The sequence below is a fragment of a genome, unplaced genomic scaffold (genome assembly GCF_019419815.1).
Source record: "Pyrus x bretschneideri cultivar Hongxiangsu unplaced genomic scaffold, Pyrus_bretschneideri_v1 Contig5, whole genome shotgun sequence".
NCBI classification, from domain to species: domain Eukaryota; kingdom Viridiplantae; phylum Streptophyta; class Magnoliopsida; order Rosales; family Rosaceae; genus Pyrus; species Pyrus x bretschneideri.
Genome location: NW_025999787.1, coordinates 10177715 through 10196638, shown reverse-complemented (window position 1 = coordinate 10196638; position 18924 = coordinate 10177715). Strand labels below are relative to the sequence as shown.

Here is an 18924-nt window from a genome sequence, read left to right as displayed (position 1 = left end):
ACTTTGGCTTTGAACCCAAATTTATCAAACTTTGAATTGCAGTTGGGTTCTTAGTATATATGGTTTTTTATTTTATGGGGAATGAATAAAAAATCTTGCAACCCAAAAAACAAAATCTTAACCTGCAGTACAAAAAATCTTTGCTTATTTGTTGTTGGGTTTGAAAACCTTAGGGAGATAGAGATTTTGGAAAACTTTTGTTTTGATGGGGGTTTGCTAGAGCAACAAAATCAAGATTTAAATATTTAAGTTTTAAGTTTTAATGGGGAAGAAGACGGGGTAGGGAAGAAGAAGATGAACAATTCATCTTCTTCTTTTTCTTTTTTCTTTTTTAAGTTTTAATTATATAAAAATAAAAATTATTTTTTATTATTAAATATTTTAAATCTACATGGAAATATTTAATTAGATTTGTGGAAAACTGTCCCGTTTTGTTCTACGTATAAACATTGTGCCAAACAACAGATGAAACATGGGTAAGTTAGTCATTTAATCTTTTGGTTATGTGTCGTCATGCATTTACCAAACACAAAATGAAACAATTGTCCCGTTCCGTCCTGCACGTACCAAACATAAGATTTTGTTCTGTTCCGTCCTGTCTCGTCCCGTCCCATCTCGTTCCATCCAGTCTCGTCTGCGTACCAAACAGTACCATAAAGAACCGGTACCGAACCAATGTCTTATAGCCTGGTTATGTTTTATACCGAAACCGAAAAAAATATTAGAAAACCTAATAGACCAAACATGGGTATTGAAAATTTTAAAAGGAAAACTAATGAAAATGGCTTTGAAAGTTTGAGTTTTAACGATAAAGACAAAATAAAAGGTAAAGTGAATAGTACCAGGTTTGAATTTTTAGTGTAAAAATGTAGTTTTTCGTTAAAGTGAACAGTACCGCAGACTTTTCTTTAAAACTCCCTATTAAATAGGTTCCCAATTTTTATATTTCCGGTTCAGGCCAAATTTGGTTTGATTCTCAATTCATTCTTCTCAATGCTCATCATGAAGTTTAAATTATTATCATTTTCTCATATATTTAACATTTTATTTAAAGAACTGTTATTAGCACTCCAAAATTTTCATTCTACACTCCTCACAAGTGTATTTTTTTTTTTCTAATTATAAAAAGTTTAGAGTGCTAAATGAGATTTTTAGAGTGCTAATAACAATTCTTTTTATTTATAGTCCAACATTTTACTAAGTAAGCTTCAACCATTAAAAAAGTTTGGCAAGATGCAATCTCTCTAAGGTCATTTCTAATCAAAAGGGCTACGTTTAGCCCTTATCGAAATTATAGCTCAACAATAAATTATTTTTTAATAAACAGTGTTAGGTCATATCTATATACAGAAAGGAAGGGGACTATTTTTTTAGCCCATTAATAATTTATTATTTTAAATTTGCTCTTTAATTTTATCAGTTAATTTAATTAAACTACTATATTAAAATAAAGTTTCTAGACATATTTTAAGGGTCATTTATCGCTAAATGTTATTTTAAATTTCATGTTGTTTAAGTTTCATGTTATTAAATGTTTTAATTTTACTTGCATGTTAACAACTTAGACATTAAAATGAGGTAAGATAGTATGAAAATGTGAAAATGATGTGAGAAATGGCTTTGGGATTTATAAAAAAAAATTAAAAATCTTTTTTTTTTTTTAATTTCGTCTTAAAAAAAAATGTTACATGACGTTAGCTAGCAACACAGTTGGGCCCAATTTTCAGGGCTGGTTGGCTAGCTATGTTTGCCTAGCCCTCTGGCCATTTGGCTATATTTTGGCCTAGTGGGCCCCAAATTTTTTTTTTGCCCAATCCTTCATTAGACCATCTCCAATGGTGATCTAAAATGTAAAAATATTTAGCCTAGAAACAGCTTTTTTGCTCTAACCCTTCTGGCCTAAAATTTTTGCCCAAATTATCAAAGAATGAATTAAGGCTATTTTTTTTAAATTAACTTTAAAAAAAATATATGTAGACTATCCTAAATTAATTATATGAACATTTAATCTAAAAATATTTAAATTCCGATAAATTTCAAAAAATCACTAAATCAATACATGAAAATCATGATAAACCACATAAACTTAATACAAACAACATTTAATAAACCACATAAATTAATACAAATGACAATTAATAAACCACATAAACTTAAAAAAAAAAAAAGACAATTAATAAACCACATAAACTTAATACAATCGAAAACTCATAAACTTAATAATGATAGCCTTGGCTTAGTGATGAACTTGGGTGATAGTCTTGAGATGAATCATCATCTTGAAATATATTCCTTGTGACATTCCTTCATAAAATGTCCTTTTGCTTACCACATAAGTATTTCTTCCTCTCTGGAGTGTATTTGTCGAGGTCCTCCATCATCAAATTAACTTTGAACCTTTCTTGCTCCATATCCCTTTGTTCCTTCATGGCCAACGCATTTGGGCTAATTCTTCTTGCCGAGAGATATGGTTTTCATTCATTCTTACCATCAAGCTAGCAAATTGTGCACATATCGGATCTTGGGCCTTCCTTTTTCTCTTTGCTTACTTTTGTTTATCTCTACCCGTGGCCGTGGGCCTTGCAAAAGAAGAAGTTGGGGTCATTTGTTCGACACCTTCATTGTTGGCAAAATTCACACCTTTATTGACATCTTTGGGGGTAAGGATTCACTATGAAATAACCTTCCACATTGTTGGTTCGCATCAGTTCCCCACCTCGGACAATCATTGAGGATGTTCCAAGCATGATGCAACTTAAAAACTTGATTTTTTGGTGTAGTTTTTGTCTTACAAATTGTTATTGCTTTGTCATCCTATGCAACAAATACATAAAAGCAATTAGTTGCAAAATACTATTATGTACATGACAACTAAAATATCAACAAATAAACTCGTAATTTCTGAGGCGCCCCTTCCACGAGGCATGTCAACCATGGCTCTCTCCAAACTTCCCTTCCACAAAGTGCACACTTTATTGATAATCTTCCACCGATCATAAACACCACCAATTTCCCTTCGACCGGCGTTGGAGTTTTCATGGAACTTATCAACGATTTTACCTCACAAAACCTTTCTATTTTGGTTTGTGCCGATGGCACCATCTTCACTAACAGAAATCTATGCCAAACATAAAGCAATATCTTCGTCAAATGTCCGATTATGACCTTTAACATGCTCTTTTGCCATCTTGAAAAATTTGGAAATGAGAATAAATGGTAGAAAGAAAAATTGGAAGAATTGTAGGAGAAAAGTGAGTTTTGTGTGGATATTTGAACAAATACATAGGTATTTATAGAGTTTTTGGTTGAATTTTAAGTTAAATAATTGTTTTAAATTATTTTAGCCTTTGGATTTAAATTTCGACCGTTAGATTTGATTATATTTGATCTAAGTCGTTGGATTCAATAAATATATAAATATAAAACTAAAAAAATAATAATTTGAACTTGGACCGTTGGATTAACCAACGGCCCATTTAAATCCAGCCGTTGGATTGAAAAAAGTAGTCGTTGGGCTACATAATTGGCTGACACCTGGGGGACAACTCCATGTGGGTGGGCCTGGCTTATCTCTCTCTCTGGCGCATGCAAGGTTGAGTTTGCTGTGTGGGCGATTGAAAGCTGGCCAGTGGGCTTCACCATCCCTGTTTCTGTCTCAATTGGTGGGACCCATTTTGCTTTGTGGCTTAAAATTAGTTTTAGGTTTTAGGTTAATTTTAGATCATGGGTTAGAGTGGATTTTTTTTTTGTTGGGGGGGGGTGGGAGAGGGAGGGGAAATTTTAGGTTTTAGGTCATTGTTGGAGAAGGTCTTAGGCCTTTTCCAACTCTGAGCTAAAACTCAAATTTCCACTTCTACTCCCCCCCCCCCCCCCCCCCCCAAAAAAAACCAACCCAACCCAAGGCTAAAATGTGGCCTAAAACCTAAAACTCAAATAGAAGCCAAATTTAGCCTAGGATTAGTGGGGTTGACCCACCATATATGTATATTTTATTTAATTTTATATTTATAAATTCATTGAATCCAACGGTTAAAATCTAATTTGATAAAATTCAACGGTAAAAAAATAATAATTTTAAAGGTCCAAATTTTAATCTAACGGCTAAAGTAATTAAAAAAAATCTCTTATTTGTTTCATATTTTTCATAGTGTTTAACGAGTTTCATGGTGTCGGTTAGTGATTTTTCAATATTTGTCAGAGTCTAAATATTTGTAGGTTAAAATGTTCATAAAATTAAATTAGGATAGTCTACATAATTTTTTCTTTTAAAAAAAAGTTTAAGAAAAAAAATAGTCTAAATTCATTCTTTAATAATCTGAGACTAAAATTTTAGGCTAGAAGGGTTGGAGTAGAAAAGTTGTTCTGAGTTAAAACCTAAATTTTATGGGCTAAAAATTTTAGGTTTTAGACCAAGGGTTGGAGATGGTCTTAGAGATGGATTTTGTGTCAAAACAGTTTATGTTTTGACCTATAACTCTTTGGCCGACTATGTTAGAAATGGCCGAAGAGTCTTTTAGATAATTTTATAATATTTCTTTATTTTAAGGGTTGGAGATGGTATAAGGGGCGGGAGAGTATGCTAATTCTCATAATGGGCTAACCATAATAATATAATTCAAATTTATTTTTGGCAATAATCGAACCTAAAACCTTTCACTTGCAAATGAAGAAGAGCACCACTAAATTGCAGTATTAAATGTCTGGTTGTTGTGACTTGTATATTGTGGGTTTTAACTAGGGGTGGAAAGTTTTACTAAATTACTGTACCAACCGCTCTACCAACCATACCATACCAAATTATTACCAAAAATTTGTACCAATTGGTAATGGTATGGTATTTGTACCGTACCATACTGTTTCGGTATGGTACTGGTACCCAAAATAGTACCGGTGGTATACCGTACATACCAATATTATTATTATTATTATTATATTATGTATTTATTCATATAATTATTTGTGTGAAAAATTAATATAATTAATAATAATTATTGTATAATTGTAAAAAATGCAAAAAAATAATATATAATCATTCATAGTGACAAGCTTTACAACTTTTATGAAGAGGTCAGCTTCAAAATCCAACACTATAATCCATAAACCTTAAATTTATATTTAACCGTTGATTGTCATTTACGCTTTATTCTTCTTACTGAATTTCATTTTTAAAATTTTCTTTTTTGAAAACATGATCATCTGCGCGAATGTAAGAAGATTAACGGCTCAAATCTTTGATATCATGTTTCGATATTGATGGTTAACTGAAATATGAGTCGATGTCATATAGTTTGTAGAAACTTTATAAACATCAAACAATATTTTCACTAACGGTAAAACTCTAACATAATATCAACGATCCAAACCGTTTACCTTCTTGTATCCTCTAATAGATCATGTTTTCAAAAAAGAAAATCCGAAAAAAAACAAAATTTGATGAGAAAAATGAAGCGTAAATGTAAACAATAATGAGCGGTTAAATTTTAATATATGATTTATATGATTATAATGGCGAATTTCAAAGTTAAGCTCTTCATGAAAGTTGTAAAACTTGTCATTACGAGCGTTTATATATTTTTTACACTTCTACATTAATTAAAAAATATTAGATTTTAGGCAAATTAAGTGGCGTAAAATAAAGTGACAATTACCATTGACATACCATACCAATCAAACTATTTAGTATACCGATATTCGATATACCGAAAATTTGGTACGGTAATGATACTAAATTTTACCGTACCAAATATTTAGTATGATAATTGGTATAAAGATTTTGGTACGGTAATGAACCAAAACCACCCCTAGTTTTAACTGCTCTTCCCATCGAACGATTCGGGTTTGAAGGAAAGCATGCTTCGATTATTCAAAAAATGTAAATAAGTTTCCTAATCTCAAGGGTAAATACCACGTTACCCTTGTCCCCACACTAAACCCTCATCGAATTTCCTTTAGTTTACTCTCTCAGGCCTCCTGATTTCCCCAAAAATGGTTCAAACCCTAGTCCGAGCAATTGCCGTGGCCGCCGCAGCCGCCACCGCCGCCACCACCGCAACATCTCGCCACCTCACAATCTCTCTCCTCATACCCAAACGCCTCTTCTTGACATCCAAACTTGCCAACCCTCCCTCCATCCCATCCCTCATGCTGGGCCGCCGATCCCTCGCCCCGCCCACCCACGATGTCCGATTCCCTACGGCCACCACCAGGTACACTCCGATCTGTTGCGGGGTCAAATCATGTTCGAAATTTGGCCGTCCACCAGAAGAGATGGAATTGATCCTCCAAGGTTGGGATTACTGGTGGATCGTCATGGAGAAGCCCGGCGTTGAGTGTGATCCAATCGATTACTATGCAGAGACCCTGGTTAAAGTCGTTGGTGTGAGGTACGTACGTAATGGGTTCCTTGATATTTCTTGTTTGGTTGCTAGGAAAACGTTGGAAAAGTATTTTGAAAATGGCAACGTTTTCTGCTATGAATGTCAAATAGGAGAATACCATGGTTGTTTACATTGAAAAAAAATATTTTTGTTTTCATTGATAATTTATAATGCGAACTTCGTCGCTAACAATTCTAACTTAATCAATTATAAAAGATATTAATATTATGTAACATCTAAATATATTTGATTGTCTAAACTTTTTGGCTTTTACTTTTTAAAATTTCACGCCTTCTTTGACAATTTCCGACTTCGTTACTCGTATGTAATGTTTATGAGATTTTTAGCTATTATTCTTGATGGTTTGATGATGATTTGTTTGTAATTGATTGGTTAATTTTGTTTTGTATCCCTGCTTTTGTTGCTTCTTCTTGTGATGTGGCAGTCTGGAAGTAGCAAAGAAGAAGATATATAAGGTGTATTACGGCTGGAGCTCCGGTTTTTTTTGTAAGATTGATGAGCTGACGGCACGTAAGTTTGAAGGTAGGTTTGTTTGTGCCATTGATTTGCATGTTACTGTTTGGTTTACGAGTACGTGAGTGATTATGCATAAATAATTTTACGGGATGTGCTATTCACACATTTTTTTTTACTTTTCACACACGTTGATTCCTGTCTCTTTATCTTTGTCAATTCATCCGATTCAACGTCTAAAAATTAAAAAAGTATGTAAGAAGTAAAAAGGGATATGTGGATATCACATCCTTAATTTTAATTGTTTTTTTCCTTATTATTATTAGGCTTGCCCGGTGTTCTTGGAACTTTCCCGGATCCGGATATGGCCGACGATTGATCCGACCCTTTTTGGCTATTCGGCGGATAATAAAAAGATAATTCCAAGCTAACAAGATTTCTCGTTTTACGAAAATCGGGAGGAAAAGGGTTATTGCAATAGCTCTTTCGTATGGTGATGAAGATCAAATGCTTTAAGGCATAAGCATATTAGGATGGCTAAACCATGATTTTGTTTCGTATCATTTGGGCAAAGTTATTCTCTAGTTACTGTAGTTTCAATTGTCAAGATTTAAGTCTTTGACTAAATTATTTTATAACAACAACAAACAAAGCTTTATTCTATTAAGTTAAGTGACATCGACCGATGAATCTAGAACGTTACTGTGCTCGGTTTTGCGCGAAGTCTTTTGTTAACTTCAATTACTCTATATCTTTTTTAGAGTCTCTTCAAGTCTTCATATGTCTTTCTCTATGCGTTTTGTCATAAGCCTTTGTCACATAATCATATCTTCTAACTAAATTATCTATATATTTTTGGTTTACATGTCCAAGCCACTTTAACTTATTTTCTCTCATTTTATTTTCAGTTGCAGCGACTCCCGCTCAACTTAGTATCATCATTCTTAATCTTGTCATATCTTGTGTAGACACACATCAAACAAAGCATTTTGATCTTTGTTGCACTCATTTTTTACATATGAATGCTTTATCGCTCAATATTCTATACCATAAAGCATTGTTGGCATTATTGGCGGTCCTATAAATTTTCCCTAAACTTTAATGACATACGTCAATTACATAACACACCAAATACACTCCTAAATTGCCCAAACTATTAAATACCAAAGTGAAACTTCGACGCAAAATATCATGATTTCGCATAATAAAATTGAATGGCGCATTAAGAAAAGACTAGCGCCCTAATCTTGATAAATTAGTCAAAGCGAACCTCCTTATAAAATATACTTTTTGAGTTTTTTTCCCTTAAAAAATAGCAATATTGGATGCTATAAATGCATATAATTTTGCTTTTTAGTCAACATAATTGTAATCTATATATAAAGTCAATGGAAGGTGAATAGTGATTTTAGTGTCACCAAACTTCAACAAAATATTTGGACAAAAATGCCCCCAAGATAAAAAACTTCAAAGGCATCTCAAAATAATGCATCAAACAAGGTAGGGGCATTTTCGTCATTTTAACAATATTTTTTTAATAATTAAATTTTTTTGTGCTTTTTTTTTTTTTGAAAAAAAATTAGTGTCTCACAATAAGCTAGTAATAATTTGATTCAATTTCTCTATTTTTAAACATGTTTAGAACATTTTAAAAGACATGTAATGTTGGTTATAAAAAAGGTCTTTCGCATGTGGATAATAATGTGATTAAATTAGTTGTCAAATGAATTTTTTTTTTAACAAACGATATTATCTACACTAAAGGGGAGGGGGTGGCCTTAGCCCTCACAATGGGTGAACAATAATGTGATTCAATCAGTTGTTTATTAAATATTATTTTCTCTATTTTTAAACACATTCAAAACTTAAGAGGCGTGTGATGCAGGTTATAAAAAAAGGTTTTTTGCACGCTGATAATAATGTGATTAAATTAGTTGTCAAATAATTTTTTTTTTAATAAACGATATTATCTACACTAAGAGGGAGAGTGTGAGCTTAGCCTCACAATAGGCTAGTAATAATGTGATTTAATCAATTATTTATTAAATATTATTTTCTCTATTGTTAATGTAAATTCTATAGATATTGATTTTATTATGTGAATTCTGCTACTTTAATTAGTTTATCAGAGCTTTCTTTTAGCATGATATAAGATTATTCATATACTTCAAATATTTGACTTTCCTTTTATCAATTTACGCTAGATACATTTAAAATATGTAAATTATATGTACTACACCGTGATTGAAAAAATATTTTTTGCATGCGCTCACGCGCGTGCATGAAGGCTAGTAATATCGAAAACTTGAAAAGTCATTGCCTTAGGAGACAGAAATATTATAGAATTGATGGACCGTATATATAATATGTTGAAATGGCAATAAAATGTGGGATTGAATTGGTACACGTGGCCACCTCAAGGTTTCATATTTTCATGGTTGAGACATGACAGTCCATTTGCTGCCAACCGCTCACTCCATAGTATTATATTACCCTAGTGTTTTTTTTTTAAAATTTTTTTCCAACAAACAATATGATCTATACTAAGGGTGATGTATTTCTTTGATAATAAACATCAGTGATACGTCAAAGAGCGGCTTTGAATCATTGATTGGTAAAAAATATCGGAATTCATGTTATGTGATAGCGAAATGTGTATGGTATATGAGTTCGTGTAATAATACTAGTGGATAACACTTTAGAGTTGCATGTGACCAATTTCTACAACCGTACAATAATTTTTTTAATTAAAAATGATAAAGTCATCAAGAAATTTTATTGGTCTAATTTTTCAATGGATATGATGTTAAGTTTTTACTCATGCATCTCGAGAATCGAAACTCTCTTTCCTTTAAGTTATTGTAATAATTTCGAACCTCTTTCTCCCCGCTTATTTTCAGTTGGTGGCAACAAGTCATACAATTTGCGAATTTTATCTAAAAATTTAGTCTATATAACATTACATAAAAGGGATCTCAAACTTACCTAGACAAACCATATAAATTAAATATTTAGTACATAAAATAAGTTCACGTATATTGATATGAGTTCATGTTTAGTCATGACGGCCTAAAAAATATAATTGCGTCTTTTTTTCGTATTTGAAAATGTGAAATGATATGCTGTGTGTCTGTATCCCACCACTATTTTTTTTATTTTCAATTAGACGTGATCAAGCATCAAGTGTAAATCATATTTAGGTAATTTTTATTTTCATTTTTTGGAAATCATACTTAGGTAGTTGAATTATGAGTCGAGATCTTCTCTAGATCTCTTGGAGCCCAATGATCCATGAATTGGAGCTGTCGAAGGGAGTGAAAGAGAGATCAAGATTCTTAATTTGTGTAAAATGAGCCATCAAAATGAATTAACGGAAACCACATGATTTAAAAAACATGATCCGAATCTCCAAGTTCGTCGGTTCCAGACAAAATTTCGGAGAGAATTTCAACTCAATTTATCACTTTACTTACCAAAAGAAAGAAAGTTACTGTGTACTACACTAGTAGTAGCGGCGACGATACAAGGGAAAAGGTAAAAGGTAAAACAATCAGTTGCAGTATAAATGAAAATCCACCGACGCTTGTAGACCTGGACTGAAAGAGATTTCAGAGAGAGAGAGATCTTCAGAGAGGGAGAGAGCGTCTGGTCGGGAATCGCGATCGTGTCGCCGGCCAGCCTCTGACCTACGCACACAGAGAGATCCCTCAGACGACCAGAAGAAGGAGGAGACGATCGGACGGCTGAGAGTCGCTATGGAAATGACGTCATCATCGGGCGGTGGAAGGTACATGGCGTACTCGCCGTCACCGTCGGCACCTCACTCCCCTCACCTCTCCGGCCTTCGCTCCGCCTCCTCCTCCGCTGCTCTCGTTGCCGCCGAGCAAGAAAAGTATGCCTCTTTAGATCTGTTCACGATTTCCTGATTTCTCTTCGATAAGAAACCGTAATTTGATGTCTTGATCTTGTATGAACCCTAATCGATATCGTTTTATTGTGTGTGTGTGTGTGTGTGTGTGTATATATATATTGCAGATATGTATCTGAGCTGCTTGGGGAGCGTCTCAAGCTGAGTCCATTTTTGCCTGTGCTGCCGCATTGCAACAGGTTACTAAACCAAGGTCAGTTTTCAAGTTTGTCTTTGTTTACGAGAACTTATTTTATTGGTATATAAGCGAATGTATAGATGTGGAGACTGCTTCAGTAACTGCTTGATCCGAATCACAATTCACTTCACACGATTCGGATAACTTTGCAGGTTGTAGGGACACCCTATAAACCTAACATGAACAAAACACTTGATAACCCGCTTAATAGATGTGTTATTAGTTTAACTTGGTGATACACGCTAAGGCCTTATAGATGTTAATGGGCCTGTCCTGGTAGTCAAATTTGTTAAAGTTAGCTTGGGACTAATTGTGTTGTGATATCATCTGGCTTGGGTTGACATTGTATTGCATGAGTGGGATAGAACTCTTGAAAAGATAACTTGCTTGATTAGTTTGAAATGCCTGTTCCAAATCAAATTCACAAGGGTTGAAAAGTATTGAGGTGGTGCACATATCACAAGCAACTGCTTTGCATATGAAGCCAAAAATAATTCGATTACAATGATTAGCGATATGGAATGCTTTTCATTGTATTGTATCTCTTTTGGCTCCAAGGTTTTTTACATACGGCAGAGGTGGGATATAGGTTGCCTTGTTTAGTCTGACTTGGAGCTCTCCTTTTAGTACTTGGTAAACCTTTGCAGATCTTGTCTTTTAGTTCAAGATGAGGGATAGTCTCATTTTCTTAGACCCAAAAAGGAGGACAAACCAAAATCTTGTCTTTACCAGTGGGAAAATGCTAACATAACAGGTTTTGGGTGTTTTTACATTAATTAGAGGATAACAATATAATAAACCTGGCCCTTCTATATAAAGTGAAACTGATAATGTTCCATGTTCATTAAATATTTATAGTGGGGCCTTCCTTTTCAGATACCTAAAGACTACAAAGCCACCTGTCCCAACCAAAAGGTATGAGCCCTTTTCAAGTATAGATTTTTGGCCCATAGTCTATCAGACTCTATCTTAGGATTCAGTACTACCAAATTTAGATGCCAAGTTCCTAGCCGAGGACATAGCTTGATCCATAAGTTTTTGTTGTGTTTGGGAGTACTTCATGTGTACTTCTTTCTGGGTTTCTTTTTTTCCTGTGTCTCGGAGAGGAGTCCAAGTTTCTGCTTATTGTTGTTAATTGGTAATATTGACATTGATTTCTCAGGTTTAAGTGGTTTGGTGATATCGTCTCAGCCTACTGGTGGTGTTTGGTGGATGTGTATCCTCTCTTGGTGTTTCATGCTTCTAATAACTTGGGTTCTCATTTATTTGTTTCCGGCTTCTGTAGTTTGTATTAACTAAGTGTTTGTATTAACTAAATTTTAAGGATGAGTGATGGTGTTCATAGCTATCTTACAAATGATAAGCTTGTTTTCTTTATTAACTTCTCATTACTTTAATGGTGGTGTACACTCTTTTAAAGTTAATTTTATTACTTGGGGGAAGCATTGATTTTAACTGACTCAGGAAAAAATCGGTGTTGTCTCTCCATTTTGTGGTGACCGCTAACCTTATAACAAATGCTAACTGGTACATCTTATTCTTGAAAATTGACATTTTTGGAGCAGAAATATTGCGTGTAACTACACTGTTGGGGAATGCGTCAGTTTTAGGTCAAAATGGGCTTGAACATGCTAGCCCCCTGGCATCTAGAGGAATGTTTCCAAATGGAGGTGCTGATGTGAACGGATGGGCATCACGGTTTCAATCAGAAGTACGGATACTAACCATTAACTTATTAACTTAACATAACATTGTTTTCCATCTAATTTACTGTTTTTTAGAAGCATTGCTGACACGATCTTTTACATCTCATGCTAACCTTTAACATCTGTTTAGGTGCTGCAATTTATATTGCCACTTTTGAGACAGGTAGTCTGAAGCTAACATCAACAAGCAAGAGACTACTAATTAGCTTTGCTTCTGGAATCCTACTTCAATTAAGATGGTTCTCTGTTTATTCTGTGTCTTTTGTCAAGACGAACTTAATTTGATTTTGTGACATATTCTCAAATTTTACGTTTGGCATAAAGATGCAATTCATAATCCTAATGCAGAGTACTGAAAGTCGTTTACAATCTATTGGAGATGTCCTAATTTTCTTGTTTAGTGTACTGACCCTTTGGTTGTGCTTGTTAATCGAGTTTGCAAGTTTTTGGTCTTTGTTGATATTGTTTGAAATATTGCACCTACCAGATGCCTTTATTTGCAAGGGGATTGTAGAATGGTATTATTTTGTTGTTGTATTCATTTTTTAGTCCTTGAAATGCATTGGTCTCTACAGGCAATAGTCGGGCAATTTTCTGAGTTCCATTGTATCTTCTAAGGTCTACATGTTTTTCTACTTAGTTATTTCTCTGCTTTATTATTCATAACATTGTTCAAAGCATGCGTAATGAATTTATTTGGATCTTGAAGGTTCTTCAAAGACCAATATCTTATCTGTAGAGCAGAATACATATGATCATGAATAACATTACTATGTTATTTTAGGTTTTAACGTTCTTGGATTATACTGTTCAGATGTCAGGTTTATTACAGCCTTCATCAACCCAAAACTGGCTGAGTTCTCAGAGTAGTTCATCTGGTCTGATTGTGAAGCGAACAATCCGGGTTGATATTCCAGTTGACAAATATCCTAATGTAGGGATGAATTACTAAGTTCTGTTAATTTTTCTTTGTACTTTTCTATGTTTGTCTGACATCAAATCCTTGTTGCAGTTTAACTTTGTTGGGCGGTTGCTAGGCCCTAGGGGAAACTCTCTTAAGCGGGTGGAAGCAACTACTGAATGTCGTGTTCTGATCAGGGGACGTGGTAGCATAAAGGATCCAACTAGGGTAATAATGAGTTTATTCTTAATATGTTAATGCATCTATGCTTATTTTATTTGTGGAATTGATCCGGCATTCATGCATTCAAAGAAATTCTGAACGAATATTTGTTACACTATGCTGTAAATAAATTCAGTTTCCGTTACTTTTAGTTCAAATTGTGTCAATCTAATGTTAGTCCACTGTCATATTTTGTTCTAAAGGAAGAAATGATGAGAGGAAAACCAGGGTATGAACATCTGAACGAACCTCTTCATATTCTAGTGGAGGCAGAACTACCAGTTGAAATTATTGATGCTCGTTTATTACAAGCACGTGAGGTACTTGAAGATTTGCTCAGGCCTGTGGTATGTTCTCTTCTCTGATTTTAAGTTTTTCCAATCACCTCTCTTGTAAATTTGTTAATCTTGTTTTCAAATACAATCTCTTGACTATTTCTGGGAACGATTTCTGTATCTTTTTAAGGATGAATCTCAGGATTTCTACAAGAAACAGCAGCTGCGAGAGTTGGCAATGCTGAATGGCACACTTCGTGAAGAGGGTTCTCCAATGTCCGGTTCGTTGTCACCCTTCCGCAACAGTCTTGGTATGAAGAGGGCCAAGACCAGGGGGTAATAGATCCACACTCTTGGAGCTTGTTTTGTTAGTTTCTGCCAGTAAACAGCGGTTTCCACGCCACACGTGTTGCTGTGTCAGCCAATCCTCCAACTACCATCGGGGCACTGGCAAACACCCCTTGTGTGCCAGTTCTAACTTGTTTCCATATCAAAGTGTGTGTGGCTACTGGTCAGGAGGAGGGTTGGCGTATCGCATAGGAAAAGAAGGACAGTTTGATTTGGGGGGGTTTGCTATTTATATATTGCGTTAGAAGTTTGGTCGGAGCATTAGCTCTCTAAGCCTGTCCTTGTACTATAGTAAGCGTGTCATGACAGTTTTGCTACCGTCTTGGGGTTCTGTGAGCAATTTATGGTATGGTGTGTATACGAATAGCGATTAGCGAAGCGAGGCGAAAATTCGAGTGATGTTGCACTGTCTAGATTGCATTTGGATTTATTTTAAGCGTTCTTTGTTTTGTTCTATGAAAAAGTAGTTTCTCATTTACTTGATGCTTCTTGCACCAACAGCAACATTTCTTGTAGTTTTCAGTGATGATTTTTGAGCAAACGGTATAATTTACACTAAAGGGAGGGTTGGGTTAAATCTCATAATGGGCTAGCAATAAATAATGTGGTACAAATTAGCCTATTGTGAGGTTAACTCATCTTTTCTTTTTTAATGTAGATAATATCGTTGGCTTGAAGACGATGTACAACATAGAACTGTGGAACACTCTGGCACAAATGATTAGAATGCTTTGTGGCACAAATGGTTAAGAAGTCAAGATTTTATGGCAGTCGTCGAGAAATGTTAAATGGTTGAGGAATTCAGATCCTCTTCGGATCTTGTTGTTTGAAGTCGATGGACCGAATAATTCAGACCATTCAAGAGAGGAAAAGAGAGAGGATCCGGACACTTGGTTTGTGTGAAATGAACCAGTGAAATGAGCTACTAAGGTTAAGGTAAAATTTTCAATCCGCCAGATCCGGCCTGAGAGATCCAGAGGTTGAGGATTTTGAGAGACTTTGCTGCAGTTCGAAGTCGATGAACGAGCAAAATCGCTGTGAATCTTCTTATAACATACAAAAAGGTACGGGAAAATCCACACACAACAGATTTTGCTGCAGTTCGAAGTCGATGAACGAACAAAATCGCTGTGAATCTTCTCATAACATACAAACAGGTACAGGAAAATCCACACACAACATACTATAAAGTGAAATATGAATTGTCGACGACGAGAATTTTAAAAAGTCTGCATTTCAAATTATTTACATGGTCATCTAAATGAAGGACTCATCGTAACATTTTACATGCTCTGTATCAACTAGGGCACTGTTAAAGTTATCGAACCCTCTACCTCTCGTTCAGTCTTCATCCTCGTCCTCAAGATCGTCGATTCCAATCCATCGAGTAAACGCAAACAGAAACTCCTTGAAGTTCACCATTCCGTTTTTATCCCAGTCCATCTCTTCTGCAACAATGGAAAAGTTAACAGATTTAGAAAATATATTTTCCCTACCCTCTAACTTCAGGACATTTAACTTAATGAACTAGTTCCTAAGAATCCACAATCGGAGACACGAACAAATGAAACCATAAGCAAAACGTCCACGCCAATGCACACAGATGAACACAAATGATCTGTAGGTAGCAAAGAAACAATGCCTTCTAATTCAAGGAATAAAAATCCTTCACAAGATAGGGTTTAATGTGTATGCTTGTATTGGATTGTTTGTGTGTAAGAATGCGGGTAGAAAGAGAGAGGATGACCAAATCTTTTCATGGCTATGCGGCCGGAGGAACGTTCTCCTGTTGTAGTTTCGTTGATGGCCTCGACCATTTCACTCTTGCTGACATAACCATCCTTGTTCTTGTCCAAGAACACAAACGCGTCTACCAGTGTTTCAAACGTGGCCTCCAGTTCCGGCATCCCCAGTTGCAATTTCTAGCAAAAGTCACGGAGCACAAAGAGAAGAAGAAAAAGAACACAAAAAAAGGAAGCTTAAGAAAAATACACAGAACCAAGTATGTGTGTTTGGATACAGTGTGAACGGCTTTGTTGTCATCCTTAAGAAGATGAACGAGGCAAATAAGAACGATGAACTCGTTAAACTTGATTCCCATATCCTCGTTAATATCGCATGCCTCAAAGAGATCAATGATCTCCTCGTCTGTAAAAGAGACTTCCAGTTTAGAGAAACATTTTTTCATCTCTTCTTGATCGATCATACCATTCGAATCCTCATCTGTCGAGAAGAAAAAAGTACACGAGTTACAGACTAAATACACATGGAAAGTACAAATTTAGAACAGAATTGAACAGGATACGATGCATACCAAATTGCTCGAAAATAGCCTTGCAATTTCTTAAGCTCTCGTCGATCTTTGGGAACTTCAAGATGAGGCTGTTAAACGATTTCATAACACTTCCCTTCGCTGCTCTGCGCTGCATAGCTTCAACCATCTTCGCCTCTAGCTTCGTTTCATGTATCGAAAACTTCCTAGAACTTTCGCTCTTTCCCACTACGCCACCCATTGTCAATCACCAAGACAAATCGGGATTCAGTTCTGGATGTAACTAGCCTACCTGATCGGTTAAGTAAACAAAAACTTCAGCAGCTGACATTCAAACAAAAACGATGGAGCAAACTATGAAGCGATACACGTAAACAATCCAATCAAACAAACCGAATAAACAGATGAGTAACACCGTAAAACTGCATCAGAGACACATCAAAATACTTCGAATGAGATCAAAGCGATGCCCCAAATCATGCATCACCCCAGAAACCATCTAACACCACGGAAAATCCCGTGGTGTTCGATCGCAAAATCCATCAGTGCTATTCGTAGCGGAGCATTCCTTATATACTGTATTTTATTTTGTCAAATTTCCGACAGGTGATTTTACGTTCTTCAACACAGTCCTCCTATATGGCATGCATACATTGATTCTCCGTACAAAAAAAGATACAACAACCTACCTTTCTCTCGCTAAGTGGTCGGGTATATGAAACTTAGAACGCCACTGTGTGCCGTCATGTGAAAACATATATCTGGAAAAAAATAAGAAAACACATAAAAACATACAACTAATGGATTGAATTGTTGATTTATATCACAAATTTTCACTCCCAAGTGATCCCAAATGAACACAAAACAAACTAATTTAACATTATTCAACAAAACTAGCAAAAAGATAAAAAGTAATCGAGGGAAAATGAAAAGATTGAAACTTTGGGGGACACACCAGAAAATTCCCAGGTAGCTTTTACAGAAACAAAAAGCTTGAAACTTTGACACGATGAGAGCCTCCCAGATGGGCAAATCAAGAAGGACCCAGAAATTGATCACAAACCAAATAAGCAGAAACAAGCACTTAACAAATAAGCAGAAAGAGAATGGCCCATGAATCAGAACGGTGGAAATAATGTTTTGGGTTTGTTAGTGGGATGGGGTTGGCTTTCGGCTTTCGGCTTTCGGCTTCTGAACCAATACTTGTGGTCTACCCAACACGTATTCTTGTCCCTCTCCATCCATCCATCCATCCCAAATCGACTTCAAAATTTCCAACACGTGCCACCTTCGCTGACATTTTACTATAACACGACAAAAAAATTGAGATTAAAAAATAAAAACCATTCAATATAATATATTCTATTAGATAATATTAAATACATGAACAACAAAGTTCCCCTGAATCCAAGGCCTTCTTACCAGTAAATTGTAGGACATGTCGTTATCAGTCACATAACACGTGATCTCAGACTTTAAGTCAATCCATTAAATCCAGTTAGGTTAAATGATCTAACGGCTTTGATTCAAATGTCTTGTGCCTTTAAATCCGTTAAATTCCGCTGAATTAAATGATCTAACGATTCTTATTCAGATATATAACTTAAATTGCACTTTTAATGTGGACTAGAAAACCGAAAAAACAGGAGAAGAAGAAGAGTGTTGAGGAGTATGTTTGAGTCCACATATTGCCTGGCCCACATTATTGGGTCTGAATCAGGCCCTTATCATAGAAGGGTTGGGTTGATACCAGCCGAACCACTGGACCCACAAAAACGAAAGTAAAATTATGTAAGAAAAATACAATATTTTCTCTATTATTTTACTTTAATTTATTTTCGTGAAGAATAAAAACAAGTTTAATTAATGTTTAACATAAATAGGAAATAAATAAAAAAATTAAGGCGCACGCATATGCCCTTATGGATATGCATAAGCCTAATTATACTACTACTCAATATTATCCAACATTTATTTCCATTAATTTTGTGGTTAAATGCAAATATTGAGCCAAATTACTAAATCTAAATAACTTACAATTTTACTTTTTTTTTTATTCCACTTTTTTATAAAATAAAAAAATTTATGTAAACTAAATGCGTGCAATAAAATTGGGCACTAAATAATGTAACACATTTTACACAATATAACATTTGCGTAGGTTTTGTGGTGTGGGAATTGATTTTTGCACGCTTATTCTTGCTCTACTCACTTTTATCGATTTTCTAGTTATTGAATTGAAT

The 18924-nt window shown here is 35.0% G+C and overlaps 3 protein-coding genes across 6 annotated transcripts; 2 read left to right on the top strand and 1 right to left on the bottom strand.

The window, feature by feature from the left end:
- The first annotated feature begins 5611 nt into the window (after window positions 1-5611).
- On the top strand, window positions 5612-7574 carry LOC103967583 (multiple organellar RNA editing factor 6, mitochondrial). Of its 2 annotated transcripts, none has more exons than XM_048569144.1 (3): window positions 5612-6383; window positions 6823-6920; window positions 7178-7574. In XM_048569144.1, exons 1-3 carry the CDS (start codon window positions 5986-5988, stop codon window positions 7228-7230), a joined length of 549 nt encoding a protein of 182 aa, XP_048425101.1. In that variant the 5' UTR covers window positions 5612-5985; the 3' UTR covers window positions 7231-7574. The 2 variants fall into 2 exon arrangements, with proteins under 2 accessions (XP_048425101.1, XP_048425103.1); XM_048569146.1 differs by having other exon boundaries at window positions 5614-6383; window positions 7257-7574.
- Window positions 7575-10581: 3007 nt separating this feature from the next.
- Window positions 10582-14887, top strand: LOC103967580 (KH domain-containing protein At5g56140). Its single transcript, XM_009380848.3, has 7 exons — window positions 10582-10743; window positions 10887-10972; window positions 12523-12668; window positions 13478-13597; window positions 13676-13792; window positions 13990-14133; window positions 14252-14887. Exons 1-7 carry the CDS (start codon window positions 10607-10609, stop codon window positions 14399-14401), a joined length of 900 nt encoding a protein of 299 aa, XP_009379123.1. The 5' UTR covers window positions 10582-10606; the 3' UTR covers window positions 14402-14887.
- Window positions 14888-15590: 703 nt separating this feature from the next.
- LOC103967579 (probable calcium-binding protein CML21) lies at window positions 15591-17825 on the bottom strand. 3 transcript variants are annotated; one of them, XM_009380846.3, is made up of 6 exons: window positions 17637-17825; window positions 17371-17442; window positions 16724-16973; window positions 16430-16632; window positions 16157-16331; window positions 15591-15857 (listed from the first exon to the last, which is right to left on the bottom strand). In XM_009380846.3, exons 3-6 carry the CDS (start codon window positions 16920-16922, stop codon window positions 15751-15753), a joined length of 684 nt encoding a protein of 227 aa, XP_009379121.2. In that variant the 5' UTR covers window positions 16923-16973; window positions 17371-17442; window positions 17637-17825; the 3' UTR covers window positions 15591-15750. The 3 variants fall into 3 exon arrangements, with proteins under 3 accessions (XP_009379121.2, XP_009379122.2, XP_048424901.1); XM_009380847.3 differs by lacking the exon at window positions 17371-17442; XM_048568944.1 differs by lacking the exons at window positions 17371-17442; window positions 17637-17825 and having other exon boundaries at window positions 16724-17352.
- Window positions 17826-18924: the final 1099 nt, after the last annotated feature.